Here is a 25,251-nt window from a genome sequence, read left to right on the forward strand (position 1 = left end):
TGGAGACATTCTCTAACCTTTCTTGCAATTCTGTGATACAAAAGGATAAAAGAAAATATTTTCCCAAAGATCTCCACAATGGTGTAAAATACTTATAGTCGTAAACCTATCATTTTCATCCTGGGTTCTTAGTCGCTGAAGAAATGTATCATTTCTAAACGTGAGGGTTGTACTCTCACTCTATGGGGTCCCGTCCACCCACTATCTTTGATCAGATCAGCGGAACATTGTCCTCCCCCAAAACTTTCTTTTTTTAAGACTAAGGTAGGATATGGTGGGTTAGACTATGTTACGGGGGGAGGAAGTTAACATAATTCAACTGAACTTCGCCTGGAAAATATGAGGAGGACAATATTCAGGCAATTGGTTCTCATTCAGTCTTATATCGGCAAGTTGCATGTTTTTTATTCAGTTGAATAATTCAGGTGCTTGATAGTGGACACTGCAGCAGTACCATGTCTATTGGCAAGACTAACTGAGAAAAGATGAAACGGTGAAATCTAACACAGTCCGGCGAGGCAGAACGCACCTCAGCTTATATACTATTTACAAAGTGTACAGCAAGGATGTTGTGGTCAGTTGGCAGGTGGTTTATCTCCTCGTTGTCCAACTGGCCGCCGGAAACCATTCACTTTGGCGGCAAGTAAGAAGTTAGTGAAGAAACATGTTTGTGTCTGGAAGTTGTCACACCCAGAGGAGGGAAGTAAAGACAAATAAAACTTCAGTTTCTTTCCCCGAGATCTGACCGTCTGTGCACTACTGCCATTAACTAGACACACGGATAACCTTTGTAACAACACCACCGTGGGTGAAGGTATGAAGCTTCGAAGAGAATTGCTCCTGCTGGTGCAGGAACAGGAAGAGGCATGAAGCAGTGATTCCGTGATACTGCTGCAGAAGGGGTGAGGTGTTGCTTGGGTTTTGTGGAACCGCTGCAGGTGTGGGTGAAGAGTTGCCGTGGTTTCTTAGTGCTCCTGCAAAGTAGGCCATGCCACCTAGAGGTTCTGTAGAACTCCTGCAAGTGTGAAGCGTTGCCTTGGGTACGTAGAACCCCTGAAATGGGTAATGGTGGAGTCCTCGACGGTTGACGTTTTAGTTTGAACTCTGAGAACTGGAGATAAGGCTTGCTGTGTCCGAAGCAGAGATCCGCTTCCTGGGGGCAGGTAGGAATGCGTATGGTTGATATTTAGCCGCTAAGATCTGAAGGCCATAAAGCCAGTTTCCATGGAGGCGGATTTTGCACATGACACGTGTGACCTTGGTTTGTGCTCAGCTTCATCATGTTCACCCATTCAGCTGGCTGCTGTGTGCTGTTCAGGCCTGCGTAAGTGAACTTCCTTTTATCTTAGTGTTAGGTGGGGAGGAGGGGAAAAGGACAGAAAGGTAAAGTTGTTATGTTGTGAAAAGATGTATGGATTAATGTTTTGGCTAAAAGTGTGTGATTTTGTGTTGGTTTAGAAAAGGGCAAGACGGGTTCTAGTTCTACCATATGCTTAGGTTTGAATCTCTCCACTTTACCGACTCATGTATGCCCTCCGCCCTGAGGATTCTTGACGAATCATGACGCCGTAAATTCATTTTTTTTTCTTCGATGACATTGTAAACCAGGAATTACGGTAATTTTACCTTCTATTTTCGAATATGATACTAAAGGATAGAGTTATATAACATGGTATAACAATATATTAAAGAAAAGGATAGAATTACATAACATGGTATAACAATATTTTTAAGAATATGTATACGATCAACTAAGCCTCGGACAAGTGACGTCATGGTCTACCGTCTACGTCATAAATTTTTGGCTGTTTTCTGAATAGTAGACGAATTTCGGTATTGTGGCAGCAGCATAATACAGAATGAAGACCAAGATCGGGACTAGGACCAACCCAAGAAAAAGCAAGCTCTCAACGTTCTCAAAGAACAGTGAAACTATTAATGAAAATTGCAAGAATATGTTTATACTTAATCGCCGTATCCCGTGTTAGCGAGGTAGCGCAAGGAAACAGACGAAAGAATGGCTCAACCCACCCACATACACATGTATATACATAAACGCTCACACACGCACATATACATACATACATATACATAACAACGTATACATGCACAGACAAATCATACAAATTTACATATTCATGCTTACCTTCATGCATTTCTGTCGCTACCCCGTCACACAGGAAATATATATTCCTTTGAGTCCACGGGGAAAATGAAACACGCGGGCAAAGGAAATCCCGACATGGTCATTACTGGACTCATAGGAATATCTTGATCACGCGCAAAATTGTGATCCTTTCTAGTATATATATATATATATATATATATATATATATATATATATATATATATATATATATATATATATATATATATATATTCCTATGACGTTAAATGAAACATTTCAATATATTTTGTGAAAGCTCGTTTAATACGAGAGAGAGAGAGAGAGAGAGAGAGAGAGAGAGAGAGAGAGAGAGAGAGAGAGAGAGAGAGAGAGAGAGAGAGAGAGAGAGGACGTCAAGAAGGGTGACTGATGATTGCGTCTTTCTTTTCTTGTACTCCTGGTTGACATTACTGAACTGAAATGACATCGTAAGTTAATCTTCAAACTGAGCAGATTAATTCGCACATTTCTTATGTATTAGATCCTATATATACGATTCATAGTTTAGATGTGGCAAAGGAGAATTTTCCTTTAAGTCGTGACATGAATTTAGAGTCAAGGGTATAGTACACGATATACCCTTTCGTACTATTATTAATATATATTCACCTACAGTGTTTCGTTTATTAAAATCCATGAAATGTCCTGGGTAATGAAAATATACTGAGGAATTTGTTAGTTTTACAATAATTATTACTTTATGAATCCGGATTGGTGTAGAACGGTCTTGTCCAGGTCCACGCACAAGAGCCTTGATCCAGTCCCGCATCCGCAGTATTTGTTTAGTGGTCCAGGGCTAATGATACAACTAGGGTAGCAGCTTGATAACGGCAGCTCTAAGCAGTGTCAGTCGGTAAGTCCTGTTGTCATTACTCAGGGAGGTGTAAGCATACCAAACCATGAAATTCTTGAGATGTGTCCTTTGTTATGAGTAACAGTTCATGGTGTTTGTAGTGCGCGGGCAAAGGTGATCCCCGACTTGGTCATTATTGGATGGTTATTCTCCCAATAGAGCATGGATATGGAGCCTTGACTTAGCCCAAAAATACTGTTTTTTTGTATGTGTCTTTGACGTGCATGGGTTTTCGGCCTTGACATTTTCCAGGTAGGTTTGGTCTAGGTATTTGTAATGCAGAATCACGAAGCCCCTGCACATCCCAGGGCTGTTTTCTTTATAGTTAGGATTGTATTCCATGTATATAGGGCCATGACATGCCTCAGGATGACTCTTTTTGGTGTATGTATGGCATGAAGATGGTGCCACTGTACGTACAAGTAAGTAGTAGTTCATAACGATAAGTTAAACATTGGTGTTTGGAATGAGTTTAACATCTAGGGTATATCTAGGGACATTCATAAAACCAGTATTATTCTTGATAATGAATGGTTTAAGTAAGTGATAACATTATTTTTTAGACTGTGCACAAGGATTAGAAGAAAGGTTTGTTAAGTATATGGTCACTTGGTTATTGAAGTTTAATGCTACAGGATATATAGAGGTACATGTCGATGAAAGTCGTCGAAAGAATGGTAGAATTACCCTCTCGGGCATCCACCAGTTTTTCAGCCACAAACCACTACCATTTTAGATATCCACAACCCTTTATCCAACTGTAATGGGACCCTCCAGTGGGATTAGGGATTTTGGTGGGAGAAATCACAAAAATTAGTGATTTGCATTACTCTCTCTCTCCAATTTCTTTGTGATACTTTGATGTGGCTATGTATCAAATGCATCCTTATAATCAGACTACATGCAGTCTTTGTTCTGTTGATTATGCAATGCTTTTGACCATTCCTATGATGTTTCTTTGATCTTTGGTCAGCAGGATTTTTGTAAAAGCTTTGTTGCTTTTCACATGTCAAGATATTTAAATGCAAATATACCATAATGTTGTCCCTTACTATAGATTCTAAATTTTTACACTTCTGAGCTGTCAGGCTTATTGGCTTTTAATTTTTTGATAGTTGTTCAACTTCCATTATTGAAAGTAGGGCACACCTTGGCTCTCTTCAAAACAATAAGAACTTCACCTTCTTCCAGTACATGCTGTACAGCCTAGTCAGTGGATTTGTTAAGTCCTCTGCACATTCACTCAAAATTTTAGGGTGCACCTCATTCATATCTATTGCAAATCATCATTTAGCATTTTCAGTTTATGAAAAAATCTCCTCAGCGATAATAAGGTTTCGTTCGCCGTTATTCTTTTACCCTCAGTTCAGAATTAGGCAGAACCCCTTCTGGATCATTAACAGACACTTAAACAGCTGGTGATAGTATTCCTTGTTTTGTTTACGGCTATTGTTTGGTATTTCCAACACATATCTCCTTCAGATATCCTGTTATGAATTTCACATTGTAACATTAGTTTTTACACTTGAATGATGGACATCGTTTGTTAAATCAGAAAATCTGTACTATATAATGTATAGGGACTGTGCCTTTAAAGATACTTTCAGTGCATGATGTTTACAGTTTCTATTTACAGTTTGCCATTTTCCACTATATTCTACATTAGCAATCTTAGTAGAGTATGCTTCTACTGCATATTTATAGTTCCTTCTACTGAAAAGTATGTAACCAAGAAAATTAGGTCTATTGAAACATATTTGTATAAGTTGGACAAAGGGCTTCTTTGAGATATTGTGTGTAACCTGCGTAAGACCACATTTGATATTATCCAGAAACTTTGACATTTCTTAGAGGAGAGAGAGATTAGAAATGTATAGAAAAAAGTGTCCCATTCAGAACTTGAAAAGGTAAATATGAATTTAGTAGGAAGAGGTAAGAAAGTGAGATGTTAGGATAACAACAGGTTTATGAAACATTATTTTACATTAACAGTTCACTAAAAATACTACCTGAAGCATTCTAAAGCTATTCAAGAAATCTCTTAATAAAAGTTGCACTAAAACACAAACCAGTACAGTTTTGCTTTCAGTATAGTAAATAATTGGAATAGTTTGTCTGAGGCAGTAGTGATTGTTACTTCTATAAAAATATACTTTCATTGGAAAGGGTGGCAGGTCTTTAGTGCAACCTTAGGACATGTTTTGGGCCTGTCATAACTGCCTTCTAACTTCACAAGCCCCTTAGAAATTATTTTTGATGCTGCTGGTGCTATGTAGGACCCTTATGTTCTTGTAAATGCACCCTCCTCATGCTGAGATTGTGTATTTTGACTTCACCCCCTTCATCAGAAAAAAATAATAGATTTTTTTTTTTCATCTGATAAACTCATTGGGCATTCTCCAATTTCAAGATTATAAGAATGATTGTACTGTGTGGATGGAAGAGCTAGTTGGGAATTAATGGGTGCTGCAGAATCCCTTAGAGCAAGAAGTTTCTTGGAGAGACTTTTTGTTTGTCCATTGATAATGATGCAGCCTCTCAGATGATGACTTTTCATTTATGTTATAACCACATGCAGGTATGGTCCTGATATTAACACTGTAGTATGTAGTATTACAATATTCCTTTTTGATATTGTAGACGTTGTGTTATCTTTTTCAGCTGTTAGTATATTTTTATTTGATACTGATATTACATTGATAAATATTGATTAATTATGGATTAGATTAGCTGATCATAGTGTTTCAGATGCCTTCAAGGCAGCTTTTATGTGGTTATTGAGCCAACCGATTTAAGGCTGAGGTTTTTATTCATAAAAGTACATAAATGTGATAAAGTAAGGAAAGTGTCACAGAGACATTTACAAAAGAATTTTGTTATTGAAATAAAACTTTGTAGCATATTTTGTGTCAAAATATAAAGTCCACATAGTGGAATATGGGCCCAATTTAGTTTTTCATGGAAAGTTTTGGCCATATTTATGGTTATTTAGAGTGTATAATGCTGCAAAATGTCACCAATCTTTAGTAAAAAGATGCAAATCTAACTGATGTGTCCAGAGATTAATATTTTTTTTTTCAAAACATTTGAAATGTAGTCAGTCCCATATTTCAGTTACAGTTCAGTAAACGAAAGCCTACATTACTTTTTGCAAGACTGGAGAATTATCAATAGACTGACAGATTAAAGTTTACATTGTAATCTCTTCATAGAAGTATAGAAATTTTTTTCTCTTCAGGCTGTCTTAAAAATAATGTGTGCAACAATACCCACTTTAAAAACCCTCTTTTGAAAATATTTGTGACAGATGTTTGCAACAAATACTCATTAAAGATATGTCTGTGACTAAACCCTTTTAAAGAAAATGCATACAACAAAACCCTCTGGAAAAGAGATTTTTACAACAAAAATGCTGTATCGAAGAACTGAAAATAGATGTCATGTGTTCAGTGATAGTGGACAAATGATTATTTTTTCATTTTATGCTTGCATATTTTGCCATGTGTCTGCTTTGAAGATGAGTATTGTTAAGATGTGCTATGAATCTCATCATAAAGACTACACTTTTTGAGGAGAAAAATTTGTTCAAGTAGAAGGATTATCTTTCTGGGGAGAAAGTCTCCTTTTTTCAAGAAGGACTACTCTTTTTAAGAAGAACTGCTCTTTTCTTGGAGATGTATTCTTTTCAAGGAGGAGGAGTACTGTTTTCAATGGGCGGTGCACATGAATAAGGTATTCATTTAAAGACATTTCTTGCAGCATAATGTATTTACAGAGCATATTTGTGATGAAAAGTTATTCTGCTGTGTTGGCTGTTTATCATTTGACTAAATACATTTTTGAGAGTGGAAGGCCTTTCATTGATGGGAAGTTTGTGAAGAGGTGTATAGGGAAAGTAGTGGAGAAAATGTGTCCTGACAAGTTATCTTGTATCTGGAATGTCAGAATGTGTTGAAGACATAAGGGAAGAAATGTATACCACACCCCCTGACAATGCAGAAATTTTTGATATATCAAAGCTCTAGATGAAAGCTTTAGGAGAGACTGCTTGGGAATAGATACTAGCTGTGGAAGTATAGAAGAGGTGTGTTCATAGTGGAGTCTCGAAAAACACTGCAGCTGCATATAATTTCCTCTTAAAGGTATGTGATCTGCAAAAAAGCTTTACCTAATTTGGAATAATTTAAAAAGAGTCAGAACCAATAATGCAAGAAATATGGTTGGAACTAAAACTAAATAATTATGAGAATAAATGAAGAGATATTGAAATTAGATGCTGCACGCCCCCTCAGTTTCACTGCTTCATCTACCAATGAATTTGGGAGTGCATTAGTAGGATTAGCCAAAAGGATGCATTAGTATACTTTAGTTTCGCTGTACAGTATACTACGGTTTGGGAGTAACAGACTGTATTTTGAGTAATATACTAGTAGATGTGGGTTGATTATCATGGTGTATGAGTTATGGCATTGTCAAGGTGTGCCACTGAGAACAGTAATAGTCACAAGATGTCTCATTCCCAGGGGGTAGTTCTAGGAAGTGGGGGTTTATCATATCCGATTACATGATCCGGATTTTGAATTACATCCCTTTAGCAACACAGTACCTCAAATTATTACGTTGCAGTTTTTTTTATCATGTTATACAGTTAATGGACTGGAAAAGGATGGATGAACTTTGCATTTCTGTTGATTTATTGGTTATGAAAAGTGAACAGAATGATTTGACTGTGCGCCGGATGTATTGCTAGTTTGCATAAGCGTTTGCAGGTATCATATCCAGGAATTATTTGACACGTTATCTGATAAACAAGGGACTGCTGCTGATAAGTTCACATTAGTACTTATTGTTGTAACTGGGTGGGAGTTGAGTCAGAGCCGTTATCGAAATGTTTTAATTCAGAAATTCATCCTTTGATATAGGGTTTGGTGCCATACCAACATTATAATCTAGTCTGCATGACATCCTTCACCCTTCCCATTCTTCCTCTTTTCCCTCTGGGAATCCGCTTTATGAATTTGTTTTAATGATTTTCTCATACTAAAGAAATCACGTTTTGTATATCCTAAAGAAATCATGTTTTGTATATCCGCCACAACTTGTTCCTTATGGTCGTCTGGCCTACGTCATCGTAGGAAGTAGCATTATTGGCACCGTATTTTACTTTTTGTGTTATTCATGTTACTATACGGTTCCCTTCGATAATCACGTCACACGATAATGTAGATCAAAGTATTAGAAATATGATGATACTAATAGTTATTTAGGCTGTTATAAAATACTATAGAAGTGTGGAACATTCCTGTTTTAGTATACTATCATTCTTTCTAAGGAGAAAGGAGTCATGGCTATTGTAGTTAGCGTGCCAGTTCATCCCTTTTGTGGTATTAATTATATATATATATATATATATATATATATATATATATATATATATATATATATTTTTTTTTTTTGGTATAAACAGCCTGATTACTTTAGCTTTTGTGTTTGCGTGTGTTGGGCGTACTTCTGAGTCTGATATAAAGAATATACTCATAAGAGAAAAGGGACCTTGTTCTTAATACGACGAAGTGTCTGCATTACAGCTACAGTTTTCAACAGGATTTTCATTTTCTCTTAACTCGCTTTATGGGAGTCATGCAGTCATATCTACAACATACACAGACTAAGATCGCATAATTAGAGTACATGATGGTGGACAGCGTTTTAGCAACTGTGCAGGAGGGACGATTATCTCTGAACAGTGCTTTGGGAATTATATGCTTACATACATATATACAAACTTTCAACAGTCAGGATCGAATCTGGGACGCTTGTACCATAGGGGGGGATGGTACCGCTAGGCTATGAGTCTAGCTATTATGTTAAATGTATTCGAATACTATGTACTCGAATACCCTTCGTCCCAGGGGTCCCGGGTTCGATCCTGGCTGTTGAAGGTTTGTATGTTCTATGAAGGTGCGCGTTCCTATGCACTTTGTTCGTTTTCATATGCCTCTTGAGTTGTACAGTCAGGTTCGGGAAAATGCTATGTGCGCCTGTTGGGAAATGACCGGTGTAGACCCCGTTGCTCACCAACGTGAGACGAAGGGTATTCGAGTCCACAGTATTCGAATATTAATTCCGTTGCCAGGCCCTTAGCTCAGCGGTTGCGTTCCCACCTGTAGCACAGGGGGTCCTGGTTCGATCCTGGCTGTTGAAGGTTTGAGTGTTCTATGAATGTGCGCGTTCCTATGCATTGTTCGTGTGTGTGTATATATATATATATATATATATATATATATATATATATATATATATATATATAATGCGTGTGTGTAATTTTAGTTTCGCTGTATTTCTGTAGTTTATAGTTTTCCTTCGTTTGCTCACGAAAAATGCAGCAAGGAAAGTGTGAGTTAAGGTGTTTTGGGAATGAGGCGGGGTTATCAGGCCGTACGATACGTTCTTCGTGTGGTGACGTATACCTGCAATCGTCGCTGTAGTTAGCGGACTTAGCGGTACACGTCCAAGTCATGTACATGTACATGTCGTTACACATGGTGTTCAGCTGAACTCGTGGCAAGGAAAGGTGTGAGTTTTGTTAATCGTATATTTTGTGTGTAGTCCTGCTCTTGTGTCAAGGAAAGGTTTGAGATTATGTTAATCATATATTTTGTGTGTACTCCTTCACACTTGCTGTTTGTTAATGGAGAAATTTCTTCAAGTATTGGAAATGAGGTAACAGCTTTTAGGACTTAGAATTTGCATATAGAAAAGTAAGTTGGAAACTGTCTTGAGAAGTTGTTTTGTCATGTGTTATAGAATATAGAAGATTTGGAAATGTTCTCAAGACACTTTATACAAGAAATTGTCTTGAGTAAATGCATGATTTTGATTACTGAGCAAATGCATGATTTTAATTATGTTTGTTGAATTTCATTGTTCCAGGGCTGTTAGCAAGCTGAAGTGCAGAGGTTAAAAATTTTTACTGCAATTAGAACATGGGTAAGTATAATTGATGGTATTCTTGTAATTTCCCCAAACCTGCTTACCTTCTACACAGTTTCTTGCACAACTCTACATGTGATCTAACACACTCCTCTCAGCCACATACACCTGCCTTGTAATTCACAGTTTAGTTTCCCTTTTTCCCTCTCCTTTATTGAAGAATTTTTGTTTGTGTTATTTTCAAAATTTCTACTTGACAGAAACTATGTGAGAAAATGTACCCCCTCATGATTTCAACTGGTAGTTTTGAACATACCTCTCCCATGTATGTGTATTGTAGTCCAAATTAGCAGGAGTGCTTTCACACACACAGGTGCTTCATGCACCGCCCTTCCAGACATAAACCCAATTGAAACCACACTCCCCAAACAAACATATCACACTTCCCATCTACACTGTGGACATCAGCCATACCAACACTACAAACACCTTTTCAGTACAAGACCCGTGATTTCCGTGATGCAACTACCTTAGTGAAGACACCAAACACTTATGGCTCAGTTGTCTCTCACAGGTTCCCAACATAGATACACACATTGCTGTTCTTATGAAAGAGCCCAATAAAGGTAGAAAACTCCTGGGCAGGAAGTAAGCAAGTAACTATACATACATATTTGTGTCTTACCAGTCTGCTTGCATGAAGTCACACCGTGAGTGAATCTTCTTGGAGTGTATGTCATAGTGAGTTGACAAAAGAACATGTCTGGTTGAGGAATTTTTCATTTTAAAGGAGTCCATAATTTCATTGCCTTAAAGTTGCATACAGTATATGTCTTTTATTTGAAATGAAGAGGGCTGAATAATGACATGAGCTTTTGGTTTTCATCAACATTCTTTTGGTACTGTAATATCCAGTATAGATACCTTGAACTAGTGTTGTAATGGTACTGTGATTACATGTATTTAGATTGATATATATGGCTCTAATATGATGACAGTGATATATATGGCTCTGATATGATGACAATATAATTAATATTTTAGATTTTATTGTATTTGTTGTATGTCAGGTTGGTATGTTATGAGTAAGGGGAGGACGGTGAGGAATGGCTGATGTCGACCATATAGTATATTACTGTATCAGTGGGTACAACTTGCTGATGGTGCATCAGTTGCTGGCTGTTGATCCATGAGTGGAAGACTTGTATTAGATTTTGGGAGTTGAATGAATAGATGTTGTCTTTTTTAAACATGTGAAGGGAAGAATCCTTGTAGCTTTAGTGGATCATTGATAAATGTTTTGAGTTTGAATATTAGTGTATCATCATTCTCTCCTACTATTTTCCAGTTGGATCGAACAGCAATTTTGGTAATGGCTTCAGGCAACATTGCCCAATATGCTCTGTGAGTAGCAGCAAATGTACATTTAAGCATTCATTTCATAAAGAAGTAACTTTACGATTTACGGCTTTGCTTCTAGAGCAACTTGTACATTTGTTTATAGTTGCATATGTTAGTAATTATTGTAAATTTAATAATTTTGAAAACACTTTTTTTTGGGTAGGATTAGTAAGCAGCCATTGAAATTAAAATATATTACATAGTTTAATGCCACAATTGTTTTCATTACATTTTCTACTTGCAGAAAAGGTTTGGTACAAGGGAAGAGTTTGAGGAGCACAAATCATCACCAGAGCACCGAATAAAGTGGCTTAAACACTGGTATCAGAGCAACAGGCATGTATACTGTGTCCTTTATTAGTGGTATGCAGTTTATATTGTGGTTCCCTTGTTTTGATAGACTGATTAAGATAACATTGTCCTATGGTATTTCTGATATGCTGATGTTCTTTGAATATGGACAGTTTATCTCAGCGATGCAAGTTTTTATTTATGACATGTCAGAGTAAAGAATGAAAATGTGCACTGAATTTTCAGTTGTGGAGATAATGTGTTTTGAGAAATAAGTCATTAGTCATAAAAGGCAATAATTCTAAGTTGTCTGTTAGTGAGGGAATGCTTATTAAGAAATAATGAAGAGTAGTTAAAAAGGTGTATGGCTCTTTTGTTGCCTTGAAAAAGTTTATGAGCGAGTGAAACAAATTTTAGAACACTTTGTATGCTATGGAAATGCTTGAAAATCTTCTAGAATGGTAATTATTAACCTAGGGTTTCGAAGGGATATATAAAGTCTCTTGTAAGTGATTTAGCTGAATTTGTTGGATCAGATAATTTAGGATGTCTATTTGACTATAGTATAATGTATCAAAATTATTGAGTGCTTTAAGATTGTGCTGTCTGATGCTTCATGCTTTGTGTTATTTATTTTTTAGGTGAGGAAACTTGGTAAATATCCTAAATATCCGTGAAGTGTTACATGTTCTTTGAATTGCCCCATATCAAGTAATCACCAAGGATGCTTCACATTCCCTGGTTCAGTCCATCCACAGTATGTTGACCCAAGTATACCACATTGTTCCAGTATGCTCTATCCCGTGCACACCTTTCATCCTCCTGCTTGTTCAGGCCCTGATTGCTCAAGATCTCTTTCACTCCATCCTTTCATCTGCTATTTGAAATAGTCGCCCCGTTCTCCTCATTCCCTACACGTGTTTCTTACACATATATCATCTTTGTCAACTTTTCTTCACTTTTTATGTCCAAACCACACTTTTTCACCACACACACCTCTCTCTTACCCCTTCATGACTTAGTCAAACTGCCTCACACCACTTATTGTCTTCAAACATTTCATTTCCAATACATCCACCCTCCTCTGAACATTGCTATCTATAACCCATGCCTTACATCCTTATGGTATTGTGGGGACTACTATACCTTCAAACATACCCATTTTTGCTCTTCTAGATAATGATCTCTCACTTTACATATTTTTCAGCACTCCCAGATCCTTTGCCATGTCACCTACCCTATGACACTTTTGCTTCCAAGGTTCCATTCACTGCCATGTCCATTCCCAAGTATCTATAACACCTCACTTTGAATTTTCTCTGTTCAAACTCTCACCCCAGCTCATTTGTCCCTTAACCCTGTTAAACCCCAATAATCTTTCTTTTCAGATTTACTCACAACTTTCTTCATAACGCATTCAGACTCAGACATGTACTTCTTTAGTTTCTCACTTAAAATCTACCATTAGTGCTCTATCATTAGCAAACAACAAATGACTCGATTTCCAGGTCCTCATTTCCCCAACAGACTGCATGTTTACACTTCTCTCCAAGACTCACATTTGCCTTGCCCACCACCCCATCCATAACAAATTAGACGTCCATGGTGACATCACAGACCCCTGCTGCAGACCAACTTCACATGAAATCATTCACTTCCCTCTCTTCCTGTTCTTACACATGCTTTACATCCTTAATTAAAACTTCTCTGCTTCTAGCAGCTCCCCCCCCCCCCACCATATATTCTTATGACTTTCCACAAGGCATCTCTTTCAACCTTATCATATGCTTTCTCCATACTCATGAATGCCTGATACAAATGAATTTTTTTTCTAAGTATTTCTTACACACATTCTTTAAAGCAAACGCCTCATTCACACATCTGTGACTTCTGAAACTGTAGTGCTCTTCCCCAGTCTGATGCTTTGTACATGCCTACACCCTGATCAAAGTTTAACATTTCTTATTAGAAACATAACAGTTCACCTTAAGTTTCTTTTCAGTTATTATAGTAATGCAGAACATACTTTGACAGCAGACTGAATTCAAATGTGAAAAACTACTCTTCCATAAAACTTACCCACAACCCTCCCATAAAACTTACCAGGTATAGTCAACAAACTTATACCTTTGTTGTTGGAACACTCACTTTTATTCCTCTGTCTTTATACATTGGCACTGCACACATTGTGTCAGTCCTAAGGCACCTCACTATGATCCAACCACCTACCAACTGTCCCTCTCAGCACATTTACATCCAAAAGTCTTTCTTTTACATGCCCAAGATATTTTCCCCTCTTCAAAATGTATTACTTTGGGTTTTGCTTTATAGAGCTGGCTGCTTGTGTGGTCCCACCACTAGGTAGACCACACAGTACTCAGTAAGGTGCTGCATCATATGATTACTATGTGACCATTGGCAACTTAAGGGGGGCCATTTTGATAACTGTTTCTTTCCATACACCTCAAATCTTTGGAATTCTATCCCCTCTCGTGTTCTTCCTAACAACATGACCTAGCACATTTTATGAGGTTTTTCACTTCCTTCACTATTTGTAAATACTTTCATTTGCCTCTTTTTCCTTTCTTGAACCTCTCATGTGTTTCAAATTTGGCCTGACGTTGATGTGGACCTTTGCCCATGAGTGGAACCTTCACTGTAAGAAGGAAAAAAGATTGCAGTCCAGTAATGCATGTTGACCATCTTTCCTTCTCACATAGGTATACTTATGTATTTCCCGTTTTTTAAAACAGGTATTCCCGATCACTAATACTTTTAACACACAACACACAACTCTACAAGCTGTTCACAGTTTCCATTCATAATGAGTACCCCATGCCTTCCAATCATATCCTCAGCTGCCACATTATTTACTTTCACATTCAGATCTCTAATCATTAATACATAGTCTCTTGCATCAAAATTGCTTACACATTGACTCATCTGCTCCTGAAATACTTTCTTCTCATGGCCAGGTGCGTAAACACTCATAATCATCTCTCTCTTGCCATCCACTTTCATTTTTACCCCATCAGTTTAGAATTGACTTCCTTACAGGAGTAGTGCTTCTCCTTCCTTACCCATTATCCTCTCATCAGCCCATGACTTTACTCCAGAGACATTTCCAAGTCATTCTTCCCCTTTACCCTTGAACTTTGTTTCACTCATAGCTAAAACATTCAGGTTTCTTTCCTCAAACATACTACCTGTCTCTCTTCTCTTCTCATCCAGGTTACATTTACACTTAATTAGATACTCCAGCTTGAGTCCTTGAGGAAGATGAGCACTCCATGCTTGACTCTCTTATGTGCCGTTTTTTAGAAGTTTATATACAAGAAGGGTAGGGTTTCCAGCCCCCATCCATGACCCCTTTAGTTTCCTTCTATAACATGCAGGGAATAAAGATGTAGAATGTTTTCTCACTTACCCCAGGATTGATTATTTATTATTATTAATATTATTTTATTTGTTTATATATTATACTTAATCGCTGTCTCCTGCGTTAGCGAGGTAGCGCAAGGAAACAGATGAAAGAATGGCCCAACCCACTCTCATACGCAGTATATATGTATGTACATAAATACCCACATACGCACTTATACATACCTATATATTTCAACATACATACATATACATACACAGACATATACATATATACACATGTACATATTCATACTTGCTGGTGTCATCCACTCCTGTTGCCAACCCACCACACGAGATAGCATTCCCCCCACTCCAGTGAGGTAGCACTAGGAAAAGACAAAAAAAGGCCACATTCGTTCACACTCGGTCTCAAGCTGTCATGTGTAATGCCCTGGAACTACAGCTCCCTTTCCACATCCAGGCCCCACAAAACTTTCCATGGTTTACCCCAGATGCATCACATGCCCTGGTTCAATCCAGAAGTGGTAGAGGATGTGTGGATCAGGTGTTTGCTTTCAAGAATGTATGTGAGAAATACTTAGAAAAGCAAATGGATTTAGAAAAGCAAATGGATTTGTATGTAGCATTTATGGATCTGGAGAAGGCATATGATAGAGTTGATAGAAATGCTCTGTGAAAGGTATTAAGAATATATGGTGTGGAAGGGAAGTTGTTAGAAGCAGTGAAAAGTTTTTATCGAAGATGTAAGGCATGTGTACAAGTAGGAAGAGAAGAAAGTGATTAGTTCTCAGTGAATGTTGGTTTGTGGCAGGGGTGCGCGATGTCTCTATGGTTGTTTAATTTGTTTATGGATGGGGTTGTTAGAGAGGTGAATGCAAGAGTTTTGGAGAGAGGGCAAATATGCAGTCTGTTGTGGATGAGAGAGCTTGGGAAGTGAGTCAGTTGTTGTTTGCTGATGATACAGCGCTGGTGGCTGATTCAGGTGAGAAACTGCAGAAACTGGTGACTGAGTTTGGTAAAGTGTGTGAAAGAAGAAAGCTGAGAGTAAATGTGAATAAGAGCAAGGTTATTAGGTACAGTAGGGTTGAGGCACAAGTTAATTGGTAGGTACGTTTGAATGGAGAAAAACTGGAGGAACTGAAGAGTTTTAGATATCTGGGAAAGGTGAGAACATTATATCAGAAAGCAAAAATGAGTATGTTTGAAGGAATAGTGGTTCCAACAATGTTATATGGTTGCAACGCATGGGCTGTAGATAGAGTTGTGTCGAGGAGGGTGGATGTGTTGGAAATGAGGTGTTTGAGGACAATATGTGGTGTGAGGTGGTTTGATCGAGTAAGTAATGAAAGGATAAGAGAGATGTGTGGTAATAAAATTAGTGTGGTTGAGAGAGCAGAAGAGGGTGTTTTGAAATGGTTTGGTCACATGGAGAGAATGAGTGAGGAAAGATTGACAAAGAGGATATATGTGTCATAGGTGGAGGGAACGAGGAGAAGTGGGAGACCAAATTGGAGGTGGAAAGATGGAGTGAAATAGATTTTGAGTGATCGGGGCCTGAACATGCAGGAGGGTGAAAGGCGTGCGAGGAATAGAGTGAATTGGAACGATGTGGTATACCGGGGTTGACGTGCTGTCAGTGGATTGAACCAGGGCATGTGAAGCGTCTGGGGTAAACCATGGAAAGTTTTATTATTATTGTTATAGGGATAGGGGAGAAAGAATACTTCCCGCGTATTTCTTGTGTGTCGTTGAAGGTGACTAAAGGGGGAGGGGGGGGGGGGCTGGAAATCCTCCCCTCCCGTTTATAATTTTCCAAAAGAAGGAATGAAGAGGTGGGCCACGTGAGGATATACCCTTTACGACTCACTTTGCTGTTCTTAACGCCACCTTGCTAACGCGGGATAAGGTGAATATGTATAAAAATTATTTTATCATACTTATACTTGATCACTCTTTCCTGTCTTAGCGAGGTAGCTGCAGGGAACAGACGAAGAATGGCTCATCCACTCATATACACACACACACACACACACATATGGAAGTGATGAAGAATGTGTGGAAGGAGAGGATGTTATCTTGGAGAGCAAAAATGGTTATGTTTGAAGGAATAGTAGTTCCAACAATATTATATGGTTACGAGGCATGGGCTATAGATAGGGTTGTATGGAGAAGGGTAGACCTTTGCATGGTTTACCCCAGACACTTTACATGCTCTGCTTCAGTCCATTAACAGCACGTTGACCCCAGTATACCACATCGTTCCAATTCACTCTTCCCTGCATGCCTCTTACCCTCCTGTATGTTCAGGCCCCTGTCGCTCAAAATCTTTCTGACTCCATCCTTCCACCTCCAGTTTGGTCTCCCACTTCTCCCTGTTCCCTCCACCTCTGACTCATATATCCTCTTTGTCAATCTCTCCTCACTCATTCTCTCTATATGTTCAAACCATTTCAACACACCCTCTTCAGCTCTCTCAACCACACTCATTTTATTTCCACACATCTCTCATACCCTTTCATTAGTTACTTGATCAAACTACCTCACACCACATATTGCCCTCAAACATTTCATTTCCAACACATCCACCCTCCATACAAACCTATCTATAACCTATTCCTTGCAACCATACAATATTGTTGGAACTACTATTCCCTTCAAACATACCCATTTTTGCTCTCCCAGATAAAGTTCTATCCTTCCACGCATTCTTCATCACTCCCAAAACCTCTCCCCCCCCCACCCTGCGGCTCACTTCCACTCCCATGGTTCCATTCGCTGCTAAGTCCACTCCCAGATATCTAAAACACTTCACTTCCTCCAATTTTTCCCGATTCAAACTTACATCACAATAAACTTGTCCGTCACCCCTACTGACCTAATAACCTTGATCTTGTTCACATTTACTCTCAACTTTTTCCATTCACACACTTTTCCAAACTTGGTCACCAACTTTTGCAGTTTCTTACTCGAATCAGCCACCAGAGTTGTATCATTGGTGAACAACAACCGACTTACTTCCCAGGTTCTCTCATCCCCAACAGACTCCATACCCACCTCTCTCTCCAAAACTCTTGCATTTACCTCCCTAACCACCCCATCCATAAACAAAGTAAACAACCATAGCGACATCACACACCCCTGCCACAGACTGACCTTCACTGGGAACCAATGACCCTCCTCTCTTCCTACTTGTTCACATGCCTTACATCCTTGGTAAAAACTTGTCTCTGCTTCTAGCAACTTACCTTCCACTCCATATACTCTTAAGACCTTCCACAAAGCATCTCTATCAACCCTATCATATGCTTTCTACAAATCCATCTGTTTTTCTAAGTATTTCTCACACATTCTTCAGAGCAAATACCTGATCCATACATCCTCTACCACTTCTGAAACCCCACTGCTCTTCCCCATTCTGATGCTCTGTGCATGCCTTCACCCTCTCAATCAATACCCTCCCATATAATTTCTCAGGAATACTCATGAAACTTATGCCTTTATAGTTGAACACTCACCTCTATTTCCTTTGCCTTTGTACAATGACACTATGCATGCATTTTGCCAATCCTCAGGCACTTCACCATGGTCCATACATAATTGAATATCCTTACCAACCAATCAACAACACAGTCACCCCCTTTTTTATATTATCACTATTTTAATACAATCCAGTATCCTTTTTAATGGGGCTGTTGCAGCTTCAAGGTTTGTGCTACAATCATTAAAAGGGAAATGATGGACTCTATGGAGTGAAAAGTTCCTTGATGAGACTGTACTTCTTCTTATTCGTTGACAGTTGCACCACCTCGCCAATATCCCACCTTAGGCAATAAATTGTTTTATTTGGTACTTCAAAGACTACATTTATATAATCATGTCTTTTTTTCTACTTCTTAACTTTGGCATAGTAGGCCTTCTAAGAAAAGCATTTCTTTGGTCTTTTTTTCTGTTACTTAGGCATATGCTTCAGTTTTATTAGCTTGATTTGTGAGAATATCAGTTTTATATCTTTTTACACATTTAAACTAATTAGTTTTTCTTTCACTTTATATTCTCACCATTAAATGGCCATTAAATACTTGTCTTTTACTTCAGACTTCTGCTTGCTCAGAACAAGAATGGAGTTGTGATATGTCCACAGAGTAAGCAGGAGAAGGTTACCTTTGAGGAAAGGAGTGGGATAGTGACAGTTTTACTACATCCAGGTATGGAGTTGTCTTTAGTTTTTGTAATGGTGGGTTATTTTATTGTAAGTTGGTGATAGTAGGATCATTAATTATATGGCTGTAAATGTTACTGCCTTCACCTAAAACATTGTAAATTGAATGTTGGGTTATGTTTCCCACCTGTTCATTATTACCTCACTTTTTTTTCATAATTGCTCTTGATAATCTCATAGAATTTGAAATTCTGTATTGAAATGCAGATTGACATTACGTTTGTTAATGTAAAGTGAAAGTTGAGTTGCAAAAATTAGCAAAAGAAAATTATTTTTGTCACATTAAGTGAATCTTGTTCAGCACATAATAACAGCTGACTTCACATTTGGAATTATGTTTGTGCTCTAAGGTATATGTCAATATGTATAGAAATCCTGTATTGAAATGCATATTCATATTATGTTTGCTAATTTAAAGTGAAAGTTGAGTTGCATACATTACCACAAGAAAATTATTTTTGTCACGCTATGAATGAACTTGCTTGGCACATAACAACTGTTTTTGCAATTGGAATTATGCTTGTCCTGTAAGATATATATCGATTAGAAATAAGGCAGGGAGGAATTTCCAGTAACAATAAGATGCCTGGACAACAGAACATGTTGGATACCACCAAAATAGAGTTACAAGTACACCTAGAAGCAAGTGCCATTGTTTTACATTTGCTTTTGTTTTCTTGTACATTGCTTTGCTATACCTATAATTATGCAAGAATACTAGATAATAATTTTTTATGATTCTCTTCTTCTTTACTTATGGTACAGTATATACATAATGATACTGACAAGTTCATTCATTCATCCCTGCCCAATTACTCGATTTAAGTATTTGTGTTTGTCATTTTCTCAACCATTGGTGTATCGTGTTGAGTTTAATGGTCTCTTTTATTTCATTATTATATCCTGTTATTTCTAGAAGTTTTGTTGAAGAAAACCAGTTATCTAATTTCTTTTTTTTTTAGGTGAACAGAAGTCATTCCGCCTCCTTATTAAGAATACTGGAAATGATCCAGTGATCTTGCGCCATATAGAAATGCTGCATGACTGCCATCTCTTCACACTCAATGATGACTATGGTGTTACTCGTGGTGAAAGATTTGTCAGGGTTCTCTCAGGTGAATTTTACATTTTACAGTGATTTTTGACTTCTGATATTTTTGTAGATGTGTGGTAATTAAAAGAGTGTGGTTGAGAGAGCAGGAGAGGGTGTGTCGAAATGGTTTGGACATATGGAGAGAATGAGTGTGAAAGGTTGACAAAGAGGATATATTTGTCAGGTGGAGGGAATGAGGAGAAGCAGGAGACCAAATTGGAGGTGGAAGAATGGAGTGAAAAAGATTTTGAGTGATTGGGGCCTGAAAATACAGGAGGATGAAAGGCATGCAGGGAATAGAGTGAATTGGAACGATGTGGTATATTGGGATCGACGTGCTGGCAATGGATTGAACCAGGGCATGTGAAGCGTCTGGGGTAAACCATGGAAAGTTCTGTGGGGCCTGGATGTGGAAAGGGAGCTTCAGTGCATTATTTCATGACAGCTAGAGACTGAATGTGAACGATGGGGCTTTGTTGTCTTTCCTAGCGCTCCCACGCACACATGAGGGAGGAGGGGGTTGTTATTCCATGTGTGTTGAGGTGGCGATGGGAATTAATAAAGGCAGACAGTATGAATTATGTACATGTGTACATATGTATATGTCTGTGTGTGTATATGTATGTATACATTGAGATGTATTGGTATGTATATTTGCGTGTGTGGACATGTATGTATATACATGTGTATGTTGGGTGGGTTGGGCCATTCTTTCGTCTGTTTCCTTGCGCTACTTTGCTAACGTGGGAGACAGCGACAAAGCAAAATACATAAAATAAATAAAGAATAAATAAGTATTATATGTATGTTTATGTGCTTGTATGTATAATTTTTCATAAATTCTATGTTGTTCGCTGATGATACAGCGCTGGTGGCTGATTCATGTGAGAAACTGCAGAAGCTGGTGACTGAGTTTGGTAAAGTGTGTGGAAGAAGAAAGTTGAGAGTAAATGTGAATAAGAGCAAGGTTATTAGGTACAGTAGGGGTGAGGGTCAAGTCAATTGGGAGGTGAGTTTGAATGGAGAAAAACTGGAGGAAGTGAAGTGTTTTAGATATCTGGGAGTGGATCTGTCAGCGGATGGAACCATGGAAGCGGAAGTGGATCATAGGGTGGGGGAGGGGGCGAAAATTTTGGGAGCCTTGAAAAATGTGTGGAAGTCGAGAACATTATCTCGGAAAGCAAAAATGGGTATGTTTGAGGGAATAGTGGTACCAACAATGCTGTATGGTTGCGAGGCGTGGGCTATGGATAGAGATGTGCGCAGGAGGATGGATGTGCTGGAAATGAGATGTTTGAGGACAATGTGTGGTGTGAGGTGGTTTGAGCGAGTAAGTAACGTAAGGGTAAGAGAGATGTGTGGAAATAAAAAGAGCGTGGTTGAGAGAGCAGAAGAGGGTGTTTTGAAATGGTTTGGGCACATGGAGAGAATGAGTGAGGAGAGATTGACCAAGAGGATATATGTGTCGGAGGTGGAGGGAACGAGGAGAAGAGGGAGACCAAATTGGAGGTGGAAAGATGGAGTGAAAAAGATTTTGTGTGATCGGGGCCTGAACATGCAGGAGGGTGAAAGGAGGGCAAGAAATAGAGTGAATTGGAGTCATGTGGTATACAGGGGTTGACGTGCTGTCAGTGGATTGAAGCAAGGCATGTGAAGCGTCTGGGGTAAACCATGGAAAGCTGTGTAGGTATGTATATTTGCGTGTGTGGACGTGTGTATGTACATGTGTATGGGGGGGGGGGCCATTTCTTTCGTCTGTTTCCTTGCGCTACCTCGCAAACGCGGGAGACAGCGACAAAGTATAAAAAAAAAAAAAAAAAAAAAAAAAAAAAAAATTCTATTTTCAGGGGTTAAAGAGTTTGCACTTGATAGACTTGCCAAAGAACTTTTGTTGAGTTAATCATTTGGTTTAAGTAGAGGAATGGCTGCTGAGATATCAGTGAGTTTAGTAAAAGAAAAGTCTTTGGCTTTCTAAAGAGAGAACAGGGGTAAGAAAATGAATTTTTTGAAAGGCTTAGTTTACACGACTATTATTTTTAAAGATATATGTTTATAGTTGTGTTACAACAGGATTAGTACTGGTAGTAGAAATAGATTTTTAAAAATTGACATAGGTATGCGTCAGCTGAGGTGATAGGGTGCCTGACTTTAAAATTTGAGTTTGTTATTTCAAGTCCTGCTCATGTCTACATCAGAAATTGCCTTCCCACTTGATTCAGCTGTGAGTAGATACCATGCACATGTTACTTTTGAATCTAATGTGGTTCCCTCTTGTACTGTTGGCCTTGAACTTAAACCTATTCAGCAGGTACTTAAATTTCCTGCTGCTTTTGAAAATTTTTGTTTTTCAAGATGATAAATTATGATATGGTGGAAGTTTATTGTACCTCATAAGGATGTGGTCAGTCTGGGGCAGTGTTTCTAAAACTTTTTAATTTCACATCTTTTCCAAAGATGAATGAGATGATTCACACATTCCCTCCCTTTACCCATTAATGAACATAATATCACTCGTCTACCCACACAGATCACAAGCTTGGTGGTCATTCACACAGGTCTAGAACCATTAGAAGCTTATAGTATTTACTGAGATCAGGCTGATAAAGAATTTGGATAAAATTTTGTGTAATAGGCAACCTTCATATACCAGGTGAAGCATTAGGGCCTCACTTACTGGCGTTAGGCATTGTGTAGCAGTTGGATATTTTTTTTCATTCTCTTGTCCTGCATTTGTTAACCCATTCTTTCAAACCTGCTTTCTTGTTAACCCCTATGTACTCTGGTTGATAGGCACTAGCCAATCTCAGTAGCCAGTAGGGGAGAGTTGCAGATTTTTCTCTCTTTTTCATGTTTTTCAAAAAATTGATTGTGAATGGCAGAGAATAAGGGGTCAACATAAATTTTTTTTTTCTGGAATCTGTTTTTTTTGCAGAAGGAAAAAATGCCCATACAAGCATTCCATACCCAAAGGTTTAAATGCTCCTGACTACTGGTTGTGTTACTAGTTTGGGGAAATTGGTCAGTAGTCACTGTGGATCACTGTGTTTGATAGTGGGGAAAATCTTAATTGAATAGGTAGATATTTAGACAATTTAAGTAGCAAAAGAAGCAAAGCAGTTTTTTATATCCTCATTTATAAGTTTTGATTGTAATTGAATTTTAAGAAAAAATGAAAGTATTGGGAAATTTCAGTGAAGGCAAGTAATATTTTTGTATGTGTTGATTGTTTGTTATACAATGTAGAATATTTTTTAATACAGTAAATGATTACCCAGATGAGAGATGGACCTCAAGAGATGGATGTATGTAGTGAGAAATTTGATCAAGGCAAGAGATATTTCAGATGATGTTTGAGGAGTTCTAGGGGATTGAGTGCAGTGAAATCATTTTATGAACATAGACACTGGACTTAATAAATGTTGAAAGTGAAAAAGCAAGAAGAGCTTTTGTAAGGATAGAAGTTTATGTTTCACTTCAGCACACCAAATGGGTAGATGTAGAAAGAAAAAGGAGGGTGAATGATGGGAAGGTTGTATGTACCTGATCCACCCAGTGATGGGATTGGAGTAGATGATGGATTAGATAGATAGATTTTATTACATATTGGATCATATGGTCTTGGCTCATTTACCAGACTGACTGTCACTGTTTGGTATCCTTGAGTTAGCCAGAGTTGGAGGTATTCCAGACACATGAAAAGAGGAGATAAGCCACTTTATTTTGCACTGAATGTGACTGAATTGTAGTTGATCCCACTTCATTTATTGACCAGAATTGTCCTCAATATGTTATGGAAAATGTTAAGAATACAGAAATATTTAAGGTGTGATGACATTGTTGATGTAAGTATGAAATCTTGTTATTTGAAGTGAAATATAGGACTCTTTTTGACCCTACAGTCACTTATTAAGGGTTCTACAGTTAAGGGAGGAAAGAGAGAAAGGTTTAAGTAGGTTAGTTGTAGAGTCCAGTGCGTAAGAGTATTTGTATTTAGTCAAAATGTTTAGGATAATGTCACAATGGGTGATAATGAATAGAGTTTAGAGAAAATGCAGTAAATGTGATAGGTCACAAGATAAGTACTTTCAAGAATAAGAATTAGTGGACTTTCAGTTGCATGTTATGGATATACAGAGTAGGAGTTGCCGTGATATGAAATTTGGATAGTCAAGACATAATTTAAGTAAAACTTTGAAGACTGGATTTAGGGAGACTGTAGATGTTTGAAAAAAAAAAGGGAATTTAGGAAATGAAGGAGAATGGAAGATGTGATGAAATATTAGGATAGGGTATGAAGAGAAGATAGATCTGCCTGTTTCTTTCTAAAATCCCTCACAACCTTCCCATCTTTGTTGGATGTGTAATTCTCCTGCACAACTCAGTAAACAAACATTCTTGCTATGTTGAACCTATTGTGGATACTCATTCTTACACAGACTGCTGAATCTTTCCCTTAACAGCTCATCCAATCTGACCTCAAAACTTGGCACACTTTCCCAATACCATGGTGCTGGCGAACTCTTCTTTAAATGATACTATTCTGCTGTGTCCCTGATATTAACTACATTGTGTAATACTGGCAGACTTCATCACATGACTACTATGTGGCCATTGGAAACTAACTGGTGAGCTGTGTGAGATCCATTTCCTTACTGATACTGTGAAGCTTTGGAATACTTCCACTTTCTCCAAAACTTTTGAAATATTTTTCCTCTTTATATTATATTTTTCCTATATTTAACTTTTGTATATCAAAGTGAAATTTAGATAATATAGAAGAAGGGAGACGGTAGATTAGAGACAGAAATTAAGTTAGTGGTAGGGAGAAAATTGAAGATAAGGAAAAAGATGTAAGGAAAGAGAGAAATTGGGAGATTGAAAATGGGAAAATATGATAAGAAAGGTTTAAG

The 25,251-nt window shown here is 37.9% G+C and overlaps 1 protein-coding gene across 3 annotated transcripts in view; it reads left to right on the plus strand.

The window, feature by feature from the left end:
- The first annotated feature begins 2,876 nt into the window (after window positions 1-2,876).
- The window catches only part of LOC139758142 (putative helicase mov-10-B.1), a 93,741-nt gene continuing 71,366 nt past the window's right edge, over window positions 2,877-25,251 (plus strand). For 2 of the 3 annotated variants that reach the window (XR_011714770.1, XM_071679292.1), the window contains exons 1-6: window positions 2,877-3,020; window positions 9,954-10,010; window positions 11,302-11,357; window positions 11,599-11,690; window positions 19,125-19,234; window positions 20,211-20,363. Coding sequence is in view for 2 of the 3 variants with exons in the window: in XM_071679292.1 (XP_071535393.1) it covers window positions 10,007-10,010; window positions 11,302-11,357; window positions 11,599-11,690; window positions 19,125-19,234; window positions 20,211-20,363 (415 nt within the window). In the remaining variant the exon portion in view is untranslated. Of the gene's footprint in view, window positions 3,021-9,437; window positions 9,595-9,953; window positions 10,011-11,301; window positions 11,358-11,598; window positions 11,691-19,124; window positions 19,235-20,210; window positions 20,364-25,251 lie in introns of those variants that run through there. The other variant, XM_071679293.1, reaches the window with a different exon arrangement.

The sequence above is a fragment of the Panulirus ornatus genome, chromosome 29, assembly GCF_036320965.1.
Source record: "Panulirus ornatus isolate Po-2019 chromosome 29, ASM3632096v1, whole genome shotgun sequence".
In the NCBI taxonomy this organism is placed as follows: Eukaryota; Metazoa; Arthropoda; class Malacostraca; order Decapoda; family Palinuridae; genus Panulirus; species Panulirus ornatus.